This window comes from Petaurus breviceps, unplaced genomic scaffold, assembly GCF_028583685.1.
Source record: "Petaurus breviceps papuanus isolate PSGF00001 unplaced genomic scaffold, PetGlider_PUasm1.0 186, whole genome shotgun sequence".
NCBI lineage: Eukaryota > Metazoa > Chordata > Mammalia > Diprotodontia > Petauridae > Petaurus > Petaurus breviceps.
The window spans coordinates 16,761,551-16,784,627 of record NW_027185798.1 but is presented as its reverse complement, the minus strand read 5'-3'; the positions used below and the strand labels follow the sequence as shown (position 1 = coordinate 16,784,627).

At 47.0% G+C, this 23,077-nt stretch overlaps 2 protein-coding genes across 7 annotated transcripts in view; one reads left to right on the top strand and one right to left on the bottom strand.

The window, feature by feature from the left end:
• Window positions 1-15,990, top strand: part of SLC47A2 (solute carrier family 47 member 2) — a 33,675-nt gene extending 17,685 nt beyond the window's left edge. Inside the window, exons 8-17 of the mRNA XM_069089610.1 lie at window positions 242-339; window positions 2,817-2,930; window positions 3,526-3,593; window positions 4,945-5,053; window positions 7,883-7,958; window positions 9,958-10,027; window positions 11,544-11,676; window positions 11,761-11,855; window positions 13,804-13,891; window positions 15,413-15,990. Of these exons, the coding sequence (XP_068945711.1) occupies window positions 242-339; window positions 2,817-2,930; window positions 3,526-3,593; window positions 4,945-5,053; window positions 7,883-7,958; window positions 9,958-10,027; window positions 11,544-11,676; window positions 11,761-11,855; window positions 13,804-13,891; window positions 15,413-15,633 (1,072 nt within the window). The 3' untranslated portion in view covers window positions 15,634-15,990. The remainder of the gene's footprint in view (window positions 1-241; window positions 340-2,816; window positions 2,931-3,525; window positions 3,594-4,944; window positions 5,054-7,882; window positions 7,959-9,957; window positions 10,028-11,543; window positions 11,677-11,760; window positions 11,856-13,803; window positions 13,892-15,412) is intronic.
• A 951-nt stretch (window positions 15,991-16,941) lies between these two features.
• The window catches only part of ALDH3A2 (aldehyde dehydrogenase 3 family member A2), a 52,343-nt gene continuing 46,207 nt past the window's right edge, over window positions 16,942-23,077 (bottom strand). For 4 of the 6 annotated variants that reach the window (XM_069089611.1, XM_069089612.1, XM_069089613.1 and 1 more), the window contains 3 exons: window positions 22,051-22,286; window positions 20,426-20,549; window positions 16,942-18,862 (listed from right to left, as the gene is read on the bottom strand). In XM_069089611.1, the coding sequence (XP_068945712.1) occupies window positions 20,469-20,549; window positions 22,051-22,286 (317 nt within the window). In that variant the 3' untranslated portion in view covers window positions 16,942-18,862; window positions 20,426-20,468. The remainder of the gene's footprint in view (window positions 18,863-20,425; window positions 20,550-22,050; window positions 22,287-23,077) is intronic. The other 2 variants (XR_011168635.1, XM_069089615.1) reach the window with 2 other exon arrangements.

Genomic DNA, 23,077 nt, shown 5'->3' with positions numbered 1-23,077 from the left:
ACTATTATCATCATTACTACTACTGCTACCACCACCACTACTACTATACTGTTACTACTATTATTGCTATGACTATCACTACCACAACCACTGCTGCTATGACTTTTAACATTATCATGATTGGTTTCAGCATCTACCGAGGTGGGAAGGTATACGTGTATACAAACCGATAGGAGAGGGGCAGAGAGCAGAGACAAAGGGTTCCGAGGAAGCCTTCCCCACCTGGGACCTTCTTTTCCAGGGGCTCTGCTTTGGCCAACACCATTGCCCAGTACATCCAGGTCGTCATCCTTTTCCTGTATGTTGTGGTGAGAAAACTCTACCTGGAGACGTGGGGAGGTACAGCGTTCTCTCTCTTTCTGACCACACCCATCCAGGTGTCTCTGTTCACCCCCAATCCCTCGGGGGGGGGGGTGTAACATGCTAGCTAAACCCACAGCACATGGCTTTTTAGCTGAAGAGACATGAAGTGTGTCTGGATATGAGGACACAGGTCTAGAGCTGGAAGAACTCTTTCATTTTCCAGATGAGGAAACTGAGGACCAAGGTCACCCAGGTAGCAAGCGTCAGAGGCAGGTATTGACCCCAGATCCTTTGATTCTATAGCCAATGTTTTCCCTGTACCAGTGCCTCTTAATGAGGCATTAGGCCCTTTCAACATTCCAGAACTTTCCTCCTCATTTAATCTCCACAATAGTACAGTGAGGGGACCACTGATTAGAGTTATTCTTCCCATCTTACAGATGAGAAGCCTGAGAATAAAAATGGTTAAAAAGGTTAAAAGAGGTTAAAAATGACTTGGCCAAGGTCCCAATAAGCTAGTGGCAAAAATGGTACCAGAACTCAGATCTCCTAACTCTGGTGGGAGCCGGAGGGAAAAATCCTCAAATTCGGCAGTGGCCTCTGTGTCCCTACAAGGCTGAGACCCTGCCAAAGCTGGAAGCAGACTAGGTCAACTGAGGCTGTGCCCCAGGCAGTAACCTCTAAAGAAGCATAATTTCTTCCCTGGAGGGCTTTACTGCTATCCTGTGTCCTTTCCCACATCAGCACTGTCTGCATTGCTGCTCTGGTCCCCAGACTGTGACCCAGCTAGTACTGTCAGGAGTCTCCCAGCAGGAAAGGGGAATGGTCCCAGATGAGTCACCTGGTCTGAGGTCCACCCCACGGGATGCCTGGGACACTGTGGGATCTGCTGGGGGTGGGGCAGCAGGGATCCACAGCAGAGCTGGTCACTAGCCCCATGGATGGTAGCAATTGGCCACTCTTACTTTCCAATAGCAAACTGGACTTGGCCCTTTCCTGTTACTGCCCCCCTCTGCCCACCATTTCTATGGCACCTACTAGAGCCCTATTCTTTTATGGAGCAATGGGCAGAGCACTGGATTCAGAGAACCTGAGTGAGAATCCAAGTTCTGCCATTCACTCTTGGGCAAATCACTTCCTCATCTGTAAAATGGGTGTTGGACTAGATGGTCTTTAAGGCCCTTTTCACCTTCAAATCTAGGATTCTCTCACCCTAGCTCTCTTTCTCTTCTATTTCTAGAGAAGAGAGCATTCCAGTAGGAAGAGCCCTGATTCTAGAGTCAGAAAACCTAGATTCAAATCTCCCCTTTGACTTTTACTCTTTCTAGATCTATAAGGCTCTGATCCTTCCATGCCAGCTTTCTCATCAGCTCTTGGCACCCCCCTCCAAGGATAAGGCCAAGAAGAGGAGCTGGCACCCCCTCACTTCCAGACCATCCCTCTGTCACCGTTACTCAGCAATCATCTCTCCTTCCAAGTTCATAGACTTAGAGTTAGAAGTCATCTACTCCAATACCTTCACTTTACATCTGAGGAAACAGACTGAGAGAGACAGAAAATAACTTGCCTGTGGTCGCACAGGTAGGAGACAACAGATCTGGGATCCAAACTCAGGGCTTCTGACTCCAAATCCCACCATATTCCCAATGGACCACTAAGGCAGATTTCAGAGGGTTCAGCAGAAAGAGTGATTAGAGGAGCATATGAATGGGGGAAGGCCAAGGCTGAGACTTGGGTCAGGAGAGGGGGAAGGAACCCGTAAGCTGCCTGACATCCTGACTCTTACCACTGAGCCCCTGTCCAGACCCTTGCTGTTGCCATCCAGGTCCCCCAGGTCACTTCATCTCGTCCCTAGCAGTTTCAGAATTGAGTTCATAGTTGTAGAAGATAAGTGATGACCTTGAAGGAAGGCCTGGGTTCAAGTCCTACCTCAGATACCAGATTGTGATTTTGGCTTTGTCTGGCCTCTCTGTGCTTCAGTTTCCTCATCTGTCAACTAAGGACTCATTGACCTCCAAACTCCCTTCCTACTCTAAATCTGTGATCCTGTGACCCATTACCATGACTTCCCAGTTATTTAGCCTCCTCAACACCCATGATCCCTGTCTCACCTACCTCAGCCATATGTGCACGGGACACGAGCATTCCTTAGCCCTTCCATTGTCTTAACTGCACTTGCCTCAGTTATGGGATCTGCCCCTAACCTCCACTCCCAATTCTGGATCCAATGGCCCTGGCGCTTTCCATTGTGCCATATTGCTTCTTCTGAGGCCCTTTAATCATCTTAGCTACTTTCATGTAAGGCTGGCTTTGCTGAGACTGTTCAGGAGCTCCCAGGTTGGACCTCCTGGGGCCCTACGTTGAGCAGCTTTGGGCCAATGGATTTAAACCACTGGCTCTGGCTGATATTGGAGGCAGGGGACAGGAAGGGGGACTCCAGAAGAAGACAGAGGCCCAGTCTGGCTATGTTGCATGATATCACTCCAGCCTCCTGCCCGCCTTTCTCTTCCCAGGTTGGTCCCTCCAGTGCCTAGAGGAGTGGGAAACCTTCTTGTCTCTGGCCATTCCGGGCATGCTCATGATATGTGTCGAGTGGTGGGCCTATGAGATCGGGAGTCTCCTCATAGGTAAGACTTTGCCATTCATAGTCCTTGGAGGAACTGGAGGAAGGGCAGGAGAGCTGTTTTCATCTATTTGGAGGGCTGCCAGGTGACAGAGAGATTAGCTTTGTTCTGCTGGTCCCCAGAGAGCTGAACCAGGAACACAGAGTGGGTGTTAGGAAGAGCCAGAGCTTGTCTTGATGTCAGGGCAAATGTCCTCATGAGAGCTGTCCCTGAGTAAGATGGGCTTCCTGGGGAAGTGTTATAGGATCACAGGATAAGAGCCACTAAGAAGCTGTCCCTTTAACATTTGCAAAATACTTTACAAATATGGTCTCATTCGGTCCTCACAACAGCCCTGGGAGGTAGGTGCTGTTATCCCCCTTTTATAGATAAGGAAACTGAAGAAGAGGTTAAGGGACTTGCCTAGGGTCTCAGCGAGTAAGTCAGAATTTGAATTCGGGTCTTCCTGACTCCAGGCCCAGAACTCCTCCCACTTATTGAGATTTTAGCACATTTTCCCCTTCCTTGCCCCTCTTCCGAGGGGTAGCTGGCCTCTATCTGGTACACGTGGCAGAGGTCTGGCACCGTCTCTGTTCTTCAACATTATGTTTTCTCCTAGGTCTGCTCAGTGTGGTGGAACTGTCTGCCCAGTCCATCATTTATGAGGTGTCAACTGTTGCGTACATGGTGAGTGCAAACCTCCCAAATCATCCCCCCTTCTCCTTGTAAACTTTCCCAGTCTGGCTCCTGTTGGCTATTCTTGGGGACCTTAGGATCAGAGGACTTAGAGCAGGAAAACCCTTCCAAGACTGTCTGGTCCAACCCTTCCTTTTATAGAAGAGGAAACTGAGGCCCAGAGAGTATAAATGGGTTATTCTAGGCTTTGTTCTCAAGAGGAAGCTTGATTATAAAGTCCCCAATCCCATCTGTCTTTAGAGCAATGTGAATTTGTTTAAAAGATATTTCTATAACTACTTCAAAAGAATCGGTTTCCTTTGTGTTCTATTTTATGCATTTAAGAATATTGTTTTGAGAAGGGTCCCATAGGCTTGGTCATCCTACCAAAGGGGTCCAGGACCTTTTAAAAGGGGTTAAGAATCCATGCCACATTCTTTTTCAGTTTAAATCTCTGCTCAAATTGGCTAAAATATTAGCTTACTTATAATTAAATTTAGTGTATTTCCAAGGCTAACAGTGATGGGTGAATTTACAAGCTTGGTATTTATTGATCATTTTAAGGTAGAAGTAAATTTTTCCATTAGGGCATGAGATCAGGAACTAGCAGACCATGTCCACAGAAGCCCCTTCCTCTCCCTTTCTCTCTCTGTCTCTCTATTTCTGTTTCTCAGACTCTGTCTTTCTGTCTCTGTTTCTGTCTGTCTCTCTCCCACTGCTCTCTCTCTCTCTCCTCTCTCCTAGCTTTCTGTCATCCATACACTTGATAACCAAGCCATATACCTTTATCCATTCATGGGGGGGTGGGGTGAGGGGGAATGTTCTATAGAACAGCAACATGGACAGGTCCCTGGAGCATTCTATCAGGAACCTCTCTCTAGGTTGACGTCAATCACCATTCTTGAAGCTGATTAGACAATCAACCAACAACTGCCCTCCTAGCTCCTTCCCAGCATCTCTTTTCCCTCCTACAGCTACACTTGCCTTTTCACCTGGCTGTTTTGTCCACATCCTGGATCTTCTCCTTGTTATCAATTCTTTAGCTAAAAGACAAAGCCTTTCCCAGGGGGAAAAAGCATGGTAAAAATTTTACTGTTTTGTGTGTCTTCCTAAAGACACACATGCTCACAGAAACAGATATTTTTGCTTTGATTTGTTTTTATTTATAACTTCTGTTTTAATATCACCTTCATTTCCAAACTTATCACTCCCCTCCCCCAGCCACTATAACAGAAGAAAAAAGAAAGGGGGGAGAGCAGTTGAGCCACATTTTATGTAATGGTCCATGCCCATAAGTACCCCTGCGATGAAAAGGGGGGAGACACAGACACTTTTGATTTCACCTTCACCTCATTGATTCCAGATTCCTCTTGGATTTGGCTCTGCTGTGTGTGTCAGAGTGGGGAATGCATTAGGTGCCGGGGACATCCATGCAGCTAAGAGATCTGCTGCCACCGGGGTGCTGTGCACAGGTATGTAAATGGGCTCTCTCCAGTCTACTCCCAGCGTTTGCGTCTGGACCACGGGGCAGGATGGATCTTCTCAATCATCACTGGGTAGATACTTTGTGTAGACTTAGCCAAGTGCTTCCTAATAGGACAGGGACTTTACCCTCCCCATGTTCCAGGATGGATTTGGGGTTATTGTAACAACGGCTGTTTCCCCCTATGCCCCAGATCCAATCCTGTCACTCTGCTCCCAATTTATGGGGAATTCTTCCCTCCCACAAGGTCTCTTTTGGGGGCAAATCAGAATTTGTGATTTCATTGGTGTAGGGAACTCCCTATACAAAGGCCAATCAATAAGTCACGGCTCTGTAGCTTCTAGTCTTTCTCAGAGGGTTACCTGAAGCATTGAGAGGTTAAGGGACTTGCCCAGGACTACAAATACATTATGTGTCCAAAATGAAACTCAACCCAGTTCTGTCTCTGGAGGTGCCACTCTATCCCCTATGTAGTAGTACCCTGCTTCTCCACCAGGGCCCCTGCTGGACAACTTCAGGAAGTCAGTTTATTTAAGAACACTTGCCTCCCACTCCTCCAGGACACCAGTGTTCATGGGCTCCTTTGATAAAAGAAAGGTGGACGAGACCTCAGAGGATCATACGAACCCTTCCTGTTTGTTCCCAAAGGGAGGGAAAGGTAGCTAAGATGCTCCATGAAACCTTTGCAAACAGCAAACGTATGAGGAAACTAAGACCCAGGGAGGTCATATGGTCACAGGAATTGAGTTAGGAAGGACCTTAGAAGCCATCAAGTCAAAATCCCTTATTTTACAGATGAGGAAACCAAGGCCCAAGTCTATACTACAATACCTGCCCCTCTTCCCCCAAGAGGCAACATACGCTCTGGACCTTACCAAAATGGCCCTCTTGCTTTTCACCATCAAAATATCCACATCTTATATCTATTCCATTTCCTCAGAGTCCTTCTCCCTCTCCTGTTACTGGTTCACCATGTAAAGCTCATCCAGAGAGATAACACATCATCCTTCCCAGGCATCCCTCTCAGAGCTGTAACCACAAGCACACCTGGGATTCTGACTCTGGCTGCCCGTCAATGGGAAGGGGCAGGGACCGATGGGAGGGAGGGCAGTAGAGCCTACACTTCTTGCCTGTGGTAGCCATTCCCTCTGGGGCTTGCCTCCACCTGCTCAGGCCGAAATCTCTAGGATCTTGTCCCCTCTGAGACCTATGTTTGCCAACCCCAGAGAAGATAGGATTGCACTCTAGAACGGAGAATCATCTCCCTCCACCAGTAACTGAAGTGTCCTTGGAAGCACACACACACATGCACACACACACACAGACACACACATGCACACACTCAGACACACACGCGTGCACGTACACAGACACACACATGCACACACACGCACACAGACAGACACACACATGCACACACACACACACTCACAGACACATGCTGCCCCCTTCCTGCACTCATCTGAATTTGCCTCAAGTACTGGGTTTGGTAATCACAGCTCTGAGCTCTTCAATAACACAGTCCCTTTATTTACCCAATGCCAGGAGCTCCCCTCCCACCAATCCAGAATTTAGGGAGCATTCAAGGAACTACCCGGGCCTGCCTAGGCATTCAGCCCTTTCTCCAAGCCAGGAGCTGTACTAGGCACTATGCTTACAAAGGCAAAAATGCCCTCAAGGAGTTTACAGTCTAATAAGGGATCATAAGATTTCAAATGGAAAGACATCTCTGAGTTCTTCTAGGTCAGTGCCTAGTCTGTGTGACACTAAGTGACCACTTAGCTAATCTAGGCCCAAGTATCCACATTTGTGAAGAAAGGCAGTTGGGCTCCATGGCCTCCCAAGGTCCTTCCAGCTCTGGCACTTCCCAAACGAAGAGAGGGAAGTCCCTGGAGGTCGTGGCTTGCTCAAGACCACAAGCAGTGAAATCCCTGGTGCTCCGCCATCTGGGATCCTTTCCAACCCAGCACGGCGCCTCCACTGGGACCAGAGATGCCCATAGACTGGCTCAGCGGGAGACTGCGGCTCTGCCGTCCAAAGGCCTGAGTTCCAGTCCTTTCTGACACTTAATGTCTGCACGCCCGTGGCTAAGGGACTGTTCTCCAGACTTCCGTCTCAATGTCTGTAAGACGAGGGCCTCTCAGACCCCTCCCAAGCTCTATGAATGCAGCCCGAGCGCTGCTGCCTTCTGTAAGTCACCTTGCACTGTCCTTGCAGATCCCCAGATGTTTTTAGAGGGATTGCTGCTTAGCCATAACTATTGCCCTCCAGCCCATAACATCCTGCCCAGTCTGCGAGCCGTGAGCCACAGTGGGTAGTGGGTGATGGGAACAAAGGAGGGGTCCAAATAGGTGCTTGAGGGGGAGAAGAATCATGGCAGGCTTCATGGAGGAGGGGGCATTTTAGCTGCCTTTCCCTTCTTTTGGGAGCAAACGCCGCACGGTGAAAATGGTTCTGGAGGAGCTTGCCGGTCGCAAACAAGCCAAGGTATCACTTTTCAATATCTTTGCAATAGCAAGTGCCCTGATGGAAAGCTAGCTCAAGGAAAAGAAGGTCCCAGAGGCCTCAGGCACTGAAGGGGGGGGTCTGAGGCCTGCAGAGGGCCCATTTCTTTTTTCTTTTTTGGAGGGGGGAAGGCAAGGCGATTGGGGTTAAGTGACTTGCCCAAGGTCACACGGCTAGTTTTTGTGTTAAGTGTCTGAGGCCAGATTTGAACTCAGGTTTTCCTGACTCCAGGGTGGGTGCTCTATGCACTGCCTCCTAGCCACCCCTGGAGGAGGCTAGTTTCTAATGTGACTTTCCTTCTCTCCCTTTTCAGTTGGCATCTTCCTTGTCATTGGCTCCCTGCTAGCCATCTTCAAGGACGTCCTGGCAAAGATTTTTACTACTGATGAGTAGGTGATCGATATCCCTGCACCCCTGCATAAATACCCCACGTGGGGCCCTATTTAGCCCTGGGAGGGCTCCTTGGGGTTTCCTCACGTATGCACACTAAATGTGCATATCTGGCTGCCTCTTCGTCTCTGACATCTCAAGGTATTGGCCGGTGTTCAGAGCAGGAATGGAGGCATCCTTCCCCCAGACATTCAACAAGCCCATGTTGAGTGCCAGGCACTGCTGAGCTCTGGGGATACAAGACAGTAGGCCAGCACTTATTGTTTACTGTGTGCCAGATCCTATTAAGTTTTGGGTATGTATAGTCAGGTAGCATTTATTACACACTTACTATGCGTCAAACCCTACTAGGTTTGGGGGATATAAATATAGTCAGGAAGGGAAAAAACATTTAGTATGTGTTTTCTGTGTGCCAGACCCTGCTAGGTTTGGGGGATATTACTACAGTCACTCAGTCAACAAGTGCTTGCCATGTGCCTGGCAAAGTGGAAAATACTGGGAATACAAAGAAAGACAAAAATACGGCTCCTGCCCTCAAGATGCTTACATTCTTTTTTTTTTTTTAAAGCAATCGGGGTTAAGTAACTTGCTCCAGGTTACACGGCCAGGTGTTTCTGGGTGGGTGCTGAGTGTCTGAGCCCGGATTCGATCTCCAGGTCATCCCGACTCTGGAGCCGGTGCTCTTACTCGCTGTGCTACCTGGCCGCTCCTAGATGCTTACATTCTAATGGGAAAGAACACAATGAGACAGTCTCTCCTTCAAGAAGATTATATTCTCAGGGGCGGCCAGGTAGCACAGCGAGTAAGAGCACCGGCTCCAGTGTCAGAATGACCTGGAGATCAAATATGGGCTCAGACACTCAGCACCCACCCAGAAACACCTGGCCGTGTAACCTTGAGCAAGTTACTTAACCCCCATTGCTTAGGGGCAGCCAGGTGGCTCAGCGAGTAAGAGCACCGGCCCCAGTGTCGGGATGACTTGGGGATCAAATCCGGGCTCAGATACTTAGCACCACACCCAGAAATAACTGGCCGTGTAACCTTGAGCAAGTTACTTAACCCCAATTGCTTTAAAAAAAAAAAAAAGATTATATTCTCCCTCGAGGATAGAGCACGTGTCAACCATTTAACAAGTATTTTTTAGATGTTTTTCATGGGTCAATGCCCGGGCTGTGCTCAGCCCTGGAGTGGAAACAGAAGGAGACACTCTAGTCTACTAGAGATGTATCTTCTCACCTAAGTGAGTGTCTGCTGTATTAGGGAAAAGGCCTGGATCTGTGATTTCATTGTTATAAATTCTAGGTGGGGAAAACTCCTTTTGCCAGTACAAGTTAGTAACTTTCCCACAATTTCCAGTCTTAGACCAGGGCTCCTTGAACCCTCTTGAGCAGTCTGGGGCAGCCGCTGACCCTTTCTCAGAACAATTCTACAATTATATGAAACAAAATATATAAGATTACACAAAGGAAGCCGATTATATTGAAATAAAGATGTCATTGTTTTCATTGTTCATAGACCCCTTGATATCTATCCAGGGAGCTCTGGTTAAAAACCTCTGTCTTACAGAGTTGCCTAGATTCCTGAAAAGTGAGATGATTTGGCCAGGTTCACAAAGCCAGCATATGTCAGATGGACCAATCCTAGGTCTTCCTGACTCAAGGCTAGTTCTCAGGTACATAAGTATGTGTGTGTATATCTATCATACATATATGTATAGATATATGTACACACACAACACACACATAAATATATACATATGCACACACATGTGTATACACTTATATCTACATACCTATATTTATGTATGTATGACATATGCATGTCTGTCTGTATGTATATATGCATGTGTGTATGTCTGTATGTATGGGGATGTCTCACCTGGATGTATGTCACACTGGCTCATCAGTGCTTCTCAGTGGGCAGGGCAGGTGTAACCCAGCCGCTGGGCACACAGTCTGATGGCCCTGGATGAATGATCTTTTCCTGTTTGTCTTGCAGGGAAGTCGGCACCCTGGTGAGCTGGGTCATGCCTGTGTATATTGTCTATAACCTGTTTGAGTCACTCTGTGTAAGTTTATTCCTACGCTCTGGGCCATCTTCCCTCCCTCCCTCCCTCCCTCTCCAAACCATCCTTAGGCACATGTCCCTCTTCCCCCCTCTCCTATGTCTCCCCCTTTGTCCAAGGCCTCCATTGGGAAGCTTCCAAACCCAAACCCCTGCTTAGCAACCTCTTGCTGTTCCCCCAAGCCACGAGGAGAAAGTGTGTGTGACAAAAGAAAGCCCCTTCCCCCTGATTCCTGAACCTCAAGGGCTGTGGAGGACAGATGGCTTCTCCCTGGCTACCAAAAACTACCAATAATTCAACACTAGGGCCAGCCCCCTGCCCGGGGATCCTGGTCAGTGGCTGAGGGAAGAATCAACCCATTCTAAGAGAGACATGATATCATGAGGGACCTTAGAGCTTATCTAGTCTAGTCCTGTCATTATGATGACAGATGGGGAAACTGAGACCAAATACTCTAAAGTTTGCAAAATACTTTCCAGATCTCATTTCATTTGATCCTCACAATAATCCTGTGATAATAAGAGCTAACACTGATAGCATTTTAATGTTTACAAAGCCCTTTACACATACCATCTCATTTGATACTCCTGTGAGGAAAGGAGTTTTCCAGATGAGGGAGCTGAGGCTAAGGGACATGAAGTGACTTGGCCCAGGGTCACAGGGATAGTAAGTGTCTGAGGTAGGATTTGAACTCAGATCTGCCTGATTCCAAGTCCTGACATTCTATACACCATGCCATCTAGCTGCCTAGTATCAGCTAATCAGAATCAGAATGTGAACTCCAGGCTTCTGGTTCCAGAGCTAGTCAATGGGCTCTTTTCTACTTTCCCAAAGTGGAGAAGGGCCCCTTAAGTGGGTCTGAGTTCAGGTCCTATGGCTGATTCTAAGTTCTGTCCTCTGAGTTTAGCATTCTTTCCTTTGTACTACATGCCCTGTCTGTCAGGTACCACATATTATGGGGTATGAACAGAGCCAGGGCAAGAAAGCAGCCTGAAGGCTTGTCTCAAGGTCAGGAAAACCTGGGCCCAAGCACCAGCTCAACTAAATAAATGATCTCTTCCTTCAATTTCCCTTCTGTGAAATGGGTACAAACCTACCTCTAGCATTTACCCCACAGGTTGGACGTGAGACTCAAGTGAGGTGTTTTAGGCAGAGCCTTATAACGTCTGCCTGTTGTTGTCCCTGTCACCCTCATTATCACGACTTCCCTGGGGCTCATTCTAAGGTTTCATTTGGCCTTTCCTGGGGCAGTGGGAAGCTTACTGGATTTAGAACCAGGACTGCTGTCCAAATTCCAGCCGTTATTTAGTACTTGTGTGACCTTGGGCTTGACCTCCCTGGGCCTTGGTGTCCTCACCTGTAAGATGATGGGACTGGATTAGATGGTCTCTGAGCTCTGTCCTTTCATTCAAGGATCGGGAGTCCCCCCCAAGCTCAGTTTCCTTACCTGTAAAATGGGGACTAGGTGGGCCTTCTAGCTTGCTAACCCCACCATCCTTCCCTTTTGTTTCCCCAACAGTGTGTTTGCGGTGCAGTGTTGAGAGGAACCGGCAAGCTTGTCTTTGGGGCTACTGTGAACGCCATAGGCTATTATGCTATCGGTCTCCCAATTGGGGCCATGTTGGTATTTGTGATTAAAATTGGAGTCATAGGTATGAGAAATGTGTCATAAAGCAAGTAGGGAGAGGGGTCAGGGCACCACTGAGTGCCACTCCCCACGAGCGTTTCCCTTGCAGGCCTCTGGCTGGGGATGCTGGTCTGCGTCATCCTGGTGACCATCGCCTTCATCTTCTACATGGCCAGGATTAACTGGGAGCTGACTGCAGAGGAGGTAATGGGGGGGAGGTGGAGGGGCGCGGCACTTTGATGGAACAAATTGTGCCAGGAACACAAGGATGTGATAGGCACTCTCTGTTTTTGGAAGGGGAAAAGAGAAATAGAGCAATGACTTTGTGGGCCTGTCTGGGCAGCGGGTTACTGCCTCCAGTGCCCATGGGGCTCCCAACCCAGGGCCAAGAGGGTCTGTCCTCTCCCAGGGGATTACCCACCTCCTCTGAAATGGGCCTCAAGGACCTTCCAGAAAACTGGTCACGTTCCAAGTATTAGCTCAAGCCATCTATTACATTTCAAAGAGAGTAGAGATCAATTGCCTCCTTGGGCAGTGGACTCCACCTGGTTTTATAAGAGGAATAGGTTCCATGAGAAAATATTCCTGGCTTGTTCTGGGTGAAGTATCTAATGCATAGAATAGGAGGACGTAACTTGCTTTCCCAGACAGTAGCACAGTGGCCCCTGGCATGGATGAGGCATGAAGGTTGGGGAGTTGGTCATGGGAGGAGGGGTAGAGACAAGACACCCACCACATTCCATCTAACCAGTGTGTCAAGTGACCTCTGGACTAAGCTCCTGGAATGGATAGAGCTGGCCAAGGCACCCTTGGCTTAAAAATCTTGAGCGGCTCCCCCTGCGTCTGCCTGCTGAGAAAAGCTTAACTTCCTCTGTTTGACTTTCAAAGCTGTGTCATCGGGCACCTTTCTAGGCTTGCCAAATGGGCATCCTTTCATGCCCCCTACAGCCCACCCAACTACACTGCTGGGATCCCTGAGCACCTGCTCTTTCACCTATGAAATTCCTCTCCAGCCTTTAAAATCCAGCCAAAAGGAGGTCTGCCTCCTCTTCCAGAAAGTCCCCCTGGTCCCCACATTCTCCAGGTTCAAGTCTCACGTAGCTACTTTGTACTTTTTCTGCACCCCCCCCCCCAACAGATGTACCTTGTAATGTCATGTGTCAGTTACCTGAGCTTGCGTCTAGTTCTGCTTCTAGCCAGTGAGTTTCTCAAGGGCAGGAATGGCCTCTTGCATCTTACCTAACACCACATATCCCCTAGTTCCCAGCAGAATGACCCAACTAGGGAAGGCACTTAATAACAGAGTGGTTAAGTTAAATTTAAATTAATTAGGAATGAAACTAGATAAGGAAGTCTGGCAGAAGCCAGCTAACTGCTGAATACCCAAGTTTCTTTTATCTTCATTTTATCCTACAAATTTTAATCAGTAGCAACTGCAATTTCAATAAATATTTCATGGGATCCTTGAGTTGAAGCTGGAAAAGGCCTCAGAGAGTGCCTAGGCTGACCTCACTTTACAGATGAGGAAATGGAGGCCGCAAAGATTGAGTCGCTCATCCAGGGTCATATAGAGCTAGGACACAAGTCTGGTCTTTCCATTGAATTCTCTTTCTCCCCCTATGCTCCTACTATGTGCAGGCACTATGGGTGTCCTTGGAGGAGCTACAAATTAGAAGACCCAGTCCCTGGCCTCAGGGAGTCAGTTGCACAGGGTGACCTTCCCAGTTCTAGATTCAGGATCCCAAGATTCTCAGCACTGGGAGAAGTGACCAAATGAGATGGGCTTTCTCTGACAATTTTAAGGAAGGATGGGCACCTGTTAAATAAAGTTAAAGAGGAATTCTGTCTAGAGGACAGAGACAGCTTCGCTCCCACTCATCTTTCCAAATGCTAAATCCCATCCACCTGAACATCCTTTCCCCCCTTCTGGGTCCTTACATACCTTGATATTAATCATAGGCCCATTATCTAATCTGAGCCTCCTAATCTCATCCAAACGAGGTGATGATACCTACACAATCTGTCTCAGACATTTTAAGACAAGCATTTAAGAACCTAAGCACAGGCACTCACTCTTATGACTGTCACAGAATGGAAGGAGAGGCAGCCGGAGGGCACTAGCTGACTGACCCCGGTGCACTTTCATCTCTAGGCTCAGAAGCGTGCTGGCCTTCAGCGACAAGAGTCTCAGAGCACAAGCCCTGCACAGGGGCCAGGGAAGGAGGCCTCCTCCTCCTCAGGTAACAGTTACCGCTTCTTATTCTCAAATAGAATGCAATGTCAACGTGTCTTTCAGCTTTGCCAGTCAAGGGTGCCCACTAATCCTTGACGGTGTGCATTCGCTTGTTTGTGCGTGTGCATGCGTGCATTTGGGATGGTCAGTGATTTTGCTTCTCCCCTGCCATTTCTATCCGACTGAATCAAGTCTATGACCCAACCCTTCCCGTTACACTGTCAGCATTAGGGTCTCCCAGAGCCCTTTCCTTGGACCATACTGGTACAGTAGCATCTCTCAACAATAGGGATCAGTGAGTGTTTCAGAGTGCTTGGACCACTGGCAATGAACAGAAGATTGGTAGAGTGTGGTCACGTGCTGTCCTAACAAACCACTGGACAGCATCCCAGGTTACACCAGGATTCAACTGGGTTCCACTTAGGCAGCTGTTAATGCCCAAAGGACATGCGTTATTTTATGTCCTACACCGTAAGTTCCCGAGGGAGCTTGGACAGCACCAATCATAGCAACACAAGACTGGTGGGAAATTAGTAAGAAATTTCCATGGCAACATGTTTAAAATTAAAGGTGTACATACAGAGAGGCACCATGGCTTGGTAGATACAAGTGTGGGATGTGGAGTCAGCAAGTCCTGGGCTCGGATCGTGACCTCTTACTAGGAATGGGACCTTTGGTAAATCTTTTAAGCTCTGTGAGCTCCAATAACTCCCTAGAGTTCATCTATTAAGTCAAACGTGGACTGTGATCTCCTTGGTGAAGGGAGTTGTTCACAAGGATGAAAACAAGAGCCCCTCAAGTGTTTTCATGTCAATCCCATTTCAGTGCCGTGTTCAGACATTAATCACTCTTAGTCACAATCCTACTATTTGTGACCTTGGGCAAGTCAGTTCACCTCAATGCACCTTAGTTTCCTCAACTGTAAAGTAGACAGGCTGGACTAGGAGGCATCCATGATCTCTTTTGACTGAATCTGGGACACTCAGAACCTTTTCATTTGTAGGATGCTTTTGCTTTTCAAAGCAAATAACATCCTCTGATGGCCACCCAAAATGCCCATCTTCCAGGAAAGTCCTCCTTCCACTGTTCATGAAGAGGTGGACGTGGTTCCGGGCTCTTGACAACCATGCCAGCTAAGGGCAAGCTCCCCTGGGTCTTACCCGGGTGGGAAAGCTTGGGAGCACATCTGACTTTCTCACGGAGAAGCTCATGAGCCAGAGAGCTGGCCACCAAGCTATCCCATCTTCTCAGTTATAATGACTCACCATCAAAGCATAGAAGGAATTTTTCACTGGTTTAAAAAAAAAAATTTAAGTACCACACTGATAAAGCCACAGATCCTTGCACTTAGCATTTCTCCCATGTTTTAGAAGGGGAGATTGATGCTCAGAGGTGAATTCACTTGCCCAAGGTCACACAGCTTCTAAACAGAAGAGCTCAGACTCAAGCCTAGATGTTTTCACTCTCAGTTCAATACTTTTTCCATTTTACCCTTATGACCCTCTGTTTGGGTTGTTCATTTTCCCAGTGGCTACAGGCAGCAACCCTGGAATTATTTTGACAAGGTACTCAACAACCGAGAGTCAGGCAGACCTCTTACCACCTCTGGAAGCAACATCTACCCTTTCTGCTGCCCGCCACGCGCCATCACTAAAGCAGCTGGCTGTCCGTCGGGGGATTTTTCTTCTGCTGGCTATCACAGTGCTGATTCTAGGGATCATGGTCAAGCTTATGACTACCAAGCATTAGCATGAAGGTTTACCCTACTGGAAATGGAGCCATCTTGGAAGAGTGGCTCTAGGACAGTGCCAACAGGAGTGAGGGCGGTGTCCCGAGTTATTGAAAAGCTCTTTATAAACACTGATGCCCATCAGTGCTTCACGGGAACCCCCTTACAGCCCTACTCCAGGCAGGTTTGCATGGTCAGAGGGAATGTCAGGGTGAAGATGCTTTCCTTCCTCAAACTTGGACTGCTCATCTGCAGTACTCAACAAACTTGAACTGAAATCCTGAGAACTGTCAAGGCTATTTCCAAGTATGAATGGGTTCAAACTGCCAATATTTTGTACCAGAACACACCAGATTAAAGAAACTGTTTCTGTGGGAGACGCTCTGCTGTCAGGCTTCCTCTGAAAAGCCTTTCTGAGGCTGTTTACATGCTCCTGGGTCACACTTTTAGGCCAAGAAGGCCCTGCCACACTACCGTGGATACTCGGGGGGCTTTGTTCTATACAACTCTCCTCTTGGGGTACAGGGTGGGCCTTGGGAATGTTCTCTTTGGAAATCACATTCAGAAGTATTCTAATCATACAGTCCATCAGAAATTTTCTGGAGCTTGTTACCATCTTTTTCTCCTCAGCAATGATGAACCCAATAGCAGTAAGAACTAGTCAGTCATCTGCAGACTACCACCTTTCAGGGTTGGCCTAAGTCCACTTTGCTTGCTTGCTGAAGGTCCTAGCTTTATTCTGGGTCTTGGAACACAGAGGGCACAATGAAACACTGACGCTATCTTTTAGTGGTATCTCCAGCAGAATCTAGGGCAGCTTAGAAGATTTCAATTCCCCCCTCCCCACTCAAAGGGAGCTCCTGAAGCCCAGAGAAGCCATGTGACATGACCACGGTCAAGTAGCAAGCTGCCCAGCTCTAGGTCAGCTCTGCTGCAGGATTTCCTCCCAGGCTTCTGTTAGAAGCACCAAACAAGCAGAACAAATGCAAATGCAGAACCCTCAAGGGTCTTGGCAGAGCTTTAAGCTTTAACAGCTGACTTCTGGAACACCCTGTGCTGTGTAGAACTTTTATACCACAAATTAAACAATGTCCTCCATGTCCATTACAGAAAGTTTTAAAAGATACCGATTTTCTTGGCCTATGACAGAAATATTACTATCATGCCCTACCGTGCAACGACCATTTACTTTGATGAAAATATGAATACTTGGGTTAGGTGTGTCTCGTAAGTCCACAGCTAGGAGACAGACACCCAAAGCCTTGTCACGTTCTCTGTGCCTCCAAGGTTCTCAGCTAAGAGGAAAAAAACAAAGATATCTAGTACTATTTAAAATTCAACTCAATTTTATTAATTGTAATAAAGATTTTTAACGAGTTACCAGGCAGCTGTTAAGTTTCACCAAAAAGGCAAATGCAATACATAATTTTGATAGGCTAAGTCAGAACAGTCTTAAAGTCCATGTCTAACATTGCAAGGTAACTATCCAAAAGTCACCATTAGTTAAGCAGTTCCCTAAAGCAAGCTAATGATTATTGTAGTACAGGAGGCTTTACTAGCAGATTACACCTATGCTTGAACAAATTCAATCTTAGCAAAGTGGTCGATGAAGGAAGCCCCCAAGGGAAATTTCATTCCTCCCCTGAGACTACTATTAAATCTGAAGATGTATGCAGATAAATAACAACTCCCCAATAAAGGCGGCTGAAATTTTTTAAGCATGCAAGGGCTTACATGGAGGCTGGCGCCATGGGATCCTGAATTACCTGCTCATAGCTGCATAGCCTGGCAGGCTGGCAGCTTTAGTACCCCTGCATGTCCACACGACCTGGGATACTGGTAGATGCAGAGGCAGTCTGGAGTTTCCCTCTTCCTCCTTGATTCTCTTGTTGACCCCTGGGCCTCCTTTCATCTCCTGACCCTCACGCCTGGGGATTCAGATTTCATCCTCCTGGTTTCTGGAATTCTCTTTCCTCATTGACTGGGCTGGTCATTAATGGTGTCTGGTAGAGCGGGGACACTAGAACATTAAACATGTCTACCTTGGGCTGTCACCCACCATACGGTGTCCTCCAGCCTGAACATTCCTTCTGTCTAAGGCATCAGTTTCAGTAAAATGACTTGGTGCCCTACTTACCCAAATGCAAATTCTACACTTGGAATTTATTTAAAGATGGAAATTTGGCTTTAAAACATATGGAACATTTTAGCATCCATAACTTGAAAATAGAGATTAAACTTGTCTTGGTTTGTCCTTGTGGCAAACAAATGACTTCACAAATACCAGCCTTGGGGATCTGGATCTGAGTGAAGGGGCTTTTTAACAGCATAAAAAGCAGCTTGACCAGGGGCTCCATAAGGGCAGGATCGATATATAAAAGCTTTTCTCCACTAGCAGTGGTGCCACTCTTTGGGACCTGGTAGCTTCAGGGAAGACATATGCATTAACTCTGGCTGCCAAAAGCCTGGGGTTACACTCCCAGGTGAAACACAAAACATGACAGGAGACACCTTATGGACAACTGTTCTCTGTGAAGACATTGATTGTGAAAAAAACGTAATTATTTACTTTATAAAGGATACCTGTGTTCACAAACAGGCTAGGGACTGAGTTCTTTGATTGTGGCCAAGTTTAAAGCTCCCTGCATCCTTCTGGGCCTCTCTCTTGGGGGCAGTTCTGATTCCCTCAAAACCTGACTGCAGCAAATGGGGAGATTCTGTGGCCCTCCTCTAACCTAGCATGATGTGGAATGACAAGGCAGTGATCTAAGATTGCTTCTCTTCTGAGCTATACTGAGGAAGACCAGTTTCCACACTAAAGGGCTCAGGGCCATGAGGCTCTCAGTAACTGAAGAACTCTTTCAAAGGCCCTCCCCACACCCTGTCCCCTCTTCTGTTCCAACAGAGCCTGGGAATGGGTGCAGGGTGGAGGGAGAACGAGGACGGGAAGCAAAGAGTCCCACCTAAAGCATCCCTTTCTCCTCACTCCTTTAACAATCTCAATGCAAAAAAAACTCAATCTGGAACATTCACCTCAAATGGCCCTGTTTCCAGAAGAGTTTGGAGATGGGACTGAAATGGCAGGTTTTTAGGAGAGTAAACAGCAGTCTACTTTAAGGTTAATTATCTTTGCACTTTTATATTAATATTTTTAACAGGAATCAATTTGTTCATAAATCAGGTAACAAAAGTAGAAATCTAGTAGACAATTTGCAAGTTGAACCTGAGCCATCTTTAGGAGGACTGCAACTGTAGAGAGAAAAGAGAGACGAGGGTTAATTTGTTGTTTTGAATAAGGACACAAACTACTTCATTAGTAACCTCAAAACAAGGAATTATCAATGACATTCTACCACCTAGTGCCTTTCACAAGAGGATCTAAAAATACTTTTCAAATAAGGCCACGATGTCTCTAGAAAATGTGCTGGTTTTCTGTTTTTAAGTGAAACCCAAAGCTGTTTCCTGTCAGCTGCCAGAGTGACCCCAGGATCTTTGCCTCCCTGAACCAGTCCATACCAATAACTGAAAAACAGCACTTTCCCTCTCAACTGAAAAACTTCAAAATGAGCATTTTTTGTTTTAGAAATTCAAAACGTGTGTCTGGGACTAACTAAACCTAATTCATGCCCTTGAGGCCCAAAGCAGAGCACTTTTACAATCAGAAAGGCTCAAACAGATGGATTCTTCAGCGGTTCTCCTCCTTCTCTAGGTTTAACATTTCTTGTGCAGAGCACAAGGGAGGGCCTGAAATGAAACCCCCCAAAATGCATGCGGAAACGAGTGCAAATGAACTCTAGAAAAATGATTATGGAAAAGTGAGAAACCACCACAAATGCCCCCCTGCAGAAGAGGAAATGCAGCCCTTAGCAAGCCCTATGATTCGTGATTCTAATGGACCATGGGATGTTAACATGGAGACACCTGGGAGGGATCATCAGGAGTATGTCCCTCATGGGACAAGAAAGAACATGTAAGCCCAGAAACCAAAAGAACTCACTCAGAGTCACAAAGTGGGGTGGGAGCTGAGCTAGAGCCAGCACTCAGATCACCAGCCTTCAGGCCAGGACTTTTCCCAGTAAACCACTCTGCATGTCTTGTGTGGGAAAGAAGTGAGTAGGCCAAAGGCAGGCCATATCTTCTGCCAACAGTGCAGCTGCAGTGGGTGCAGGCCCGTCTGAAGGCCACAAGCACATGAGAACCCTTACTGCTCCTTTCCTCTAGACTTCCTGTGGCCAACAAGCTACTGTTGAGACTGAGAAACTGAGCCTGGGCTAGTGAGACTCAGAAGTGGCCTGAAAGCCAAGAGGACAGGATAACAGCCACTCCTACATGGTCAAACGCACCCCTGTGGCCTTCCTAACTGCAGCTTCCCAAATGAACACACTGCCTGGAGACTTGAAGGGACCAGTCCCAACTGCAGTCAGGCTCACAGCACAATTCAAAAGGGGGCAAGAAAGTGCGTGTGAATTAAAAATCAACACTGATGTCAGTTCCTGTGTGTACATGCATCCTCCCAGAAAGGCTCATGGGTAGGAAGCTGAGTGGCTACAGGGCCCGGGCCCCCCTGCAGCCTGCTGTCCCACAACCCTGCTGACCGGAAGGCCAGCAGCTATCCCTTCTCTGCCCAGTAGTACAGCAGTGTACATATTCTACATCATCTTTACAAATCTAATTTTTATTTTCTATGTCGTTTAGACTGTAGTTAAGTTGGAAATCTGTCTATACCAGGCCAAGCCCCAGTGCAATCAGTCTAGAGCTAAGTGGAGGCCCCTCCCTGCCCCACCTGAGTAAAAAGGAACAAGGAATGCCTACCTCTCTTTAACAGACAGTGCTGCCCTTGGCAATCCGCTGTTCCTCACTGTTTATTGGACCAATGAAGTCTGTGAATTACCAGAAAAATCAACAGGGCCTTTCTCCTCAGCACAGCTTGGTATTTCTGAGAAGACCCAAATGATTCAAAATGCAACTTGAATCCCTCACTCCCAAAAAGGTATAATGGGGTGAGGGAAGTCAAAACCCTTTCAGAATTAAACACGCACACTCACATACAGAGAGAGAGTGAGAGAGAGAAAGAGTGAGAGAGAGAGAGAGAGAGAGAGAGAGAGAGAGAGAGAGAGAAAGAGCCACCAGTTGGGTCAGAGACGTGCTTCTCCCTGCCCTAACATGGCACCTGGTCTGCTTCCCTCCAAACACCCTTCCCCCCAAGCCCTCACATTCACAGACTAGCACAGACCAGCTGTCCAGCAAGGTTTCTGACACCTGCCACCAGTGTCACAAAGAGTGTGATCTAAATCAAGCTTTACTGAGGGAGACAGAGGCAGAGACAGACACACAGAGAATGAAAGAGAAAGGGAGATACATCCAAGCCAGTCACATGCTTGAGAAAACTGGCATCTTTCATCAAAATCACTTGCCAAGCCATTTTATGCTCTTCCATTAATTCCCCTGCTAATCCTATCCAGTTGAAAAGGGAATTCTCCTCTACTTCAAAGGCCAGAATGAAAACTGGCGATGATAGGATCACTATCTGTCCAGCCAATTCAGATGCTTCTTCCCCCACCATGCCCAGCTCAGGACTTCACCATCTACAAAATTAAAGTAATTTACCAAGGGCTTTCTCTTTTCTCCCATTCTCCTGACATCATGTTCAATAGCTCCTTCCTTCCAATGTGTGATGAGGTGACTTCCCAACAAAGCCAGCTCCTCCCACCTCCCTTAGCAGACAACCCCCACTGGCACCCCTCTTTTTCCCCCCACCTCTCCCATGTTTAGCCCTCACTACAACAAAGCTCCAGCTGTCACGTGTCTCAGTCAAATTCTCTGACTCTCTCCTTTCACTCTCTTCTAAATGCTCTGCAGTCTGGCTTCCGACCTCATCACTCCCTGGGAACTGCTCTCTCTGACCCTCCCACCACCCTGTAGGCCCTCATCACTCCCACCAGGGCAACCTAATGATCTCTTCTCCCCAGCTGCCAAAGCAGTTTTCCTAACGTGGGGGTCTGACTCCTCCCTCCCATTCAGACTTAAGTTGTCCTTGCTGCCTCTAGGACCAAACAGAAATGTCTCCATCTGGCATACAAAGCTCTTCACAACCTGGCCTTTTCCTATCTTTCTGGCATCCTGACTCCTTCAAGCGCCACCTTGGGCAGCTACTTCTGCCTTCTCTTTTGGATCTACTCCATCTATCCTGCACATACCAATTACCCAGCACATGATATCCTTAGAGCCTTCAATCCACATAAGAGCAAAAGGCTCAGAAGTTTAACCTCTGCCCATTTTTTTTAAAGCTCTAAAAGCTTAATATGATTCCAAAAAGAAAACATGAGATGTGGACCAAAAAACCACCCTAAAAAGGCAGAAAAATAAGAGATTCACCAGCATCTAAAGGAAAGAATGAGATTTCAACTCTGCTTTTATAACAAGGAAAAAATACTCACTTTTATAGTTATGGCAACTAGGATGCCCAGAAAAGCGAGAAAGAAGAGGCCGACTCTGCCTTTGTTGAAGCGTTTCAAGAGTAAGAAGCTCGCCCAGTCCACCTTGGACTGGCTATTTGGTGGGTACCTGAGCTGGTTGGCACTCTCCATCTTTAACGTCTTTATTAGGCATGATCGGTGATGGGAGAAGGTGTCAAAACTGTGTTTTCCATGATATGCACCCATCCCACTATTACCTAGAATACAAGGAAAAAATAAGGGAGTTAACATCCATTGTGAGCAAAATCCACTCTTGAGCACGATACACACACAGGAAAGGGATAAAGCTCCTGGCTTCCAGGAGCCTAGATTATGACTGAATTGAGTTGCAATGAGGAAACTTGTAGAGAAATCCTTATGTTTAAAATAGGGATAAACCCAAATCTCTTCTGCCTATTTCACAAGTCTAAACTGAGGATTAACTGACAACAGTCTATGAGAAAGAGCTGAAATTTGAAAACAAATGGCAAGTGGAATAATCATTATTATAGAAATGGCAGTGAAATGAGATGCTTTTCTCAAGGGCCCAGAGTCAGTACAGTTATCAGAAAATTTGTCTTGGAAGCTGTTTTTCTGTAGGATCATGCTAGATCCATGTTACTCTAATTGGAGGACGTGTTTCAGCCATGATGAAATGCTCAGGAGGTAGCTGGAAACCAGAGTGGCAGGCCCTAAGAGCTGACAGGTGACAGCCAGAAGGTGGACACCATTCAATTTATTTTGTTTTGCAATTTAATGTGTTGAATTCCAAATTCTATCCCTCCCTAAGACAGTAAGCAACTAGATGGAGATTATATGTGGGCAATAATGTAAAACAGCTTCATATTAGTCACACAGCACAAGAAGACTTGAATAAAAGAAAAAATGAAAGAGAAAAACAGCACGCTTCAGTCTCTATTCAATCACTATCTCTGGAGGTGGGAAGTGTGCTTCCTCATCTGTCCTTTGGGATCACAGCATTGCCGAGAACAGCAGAGTCATTCACACT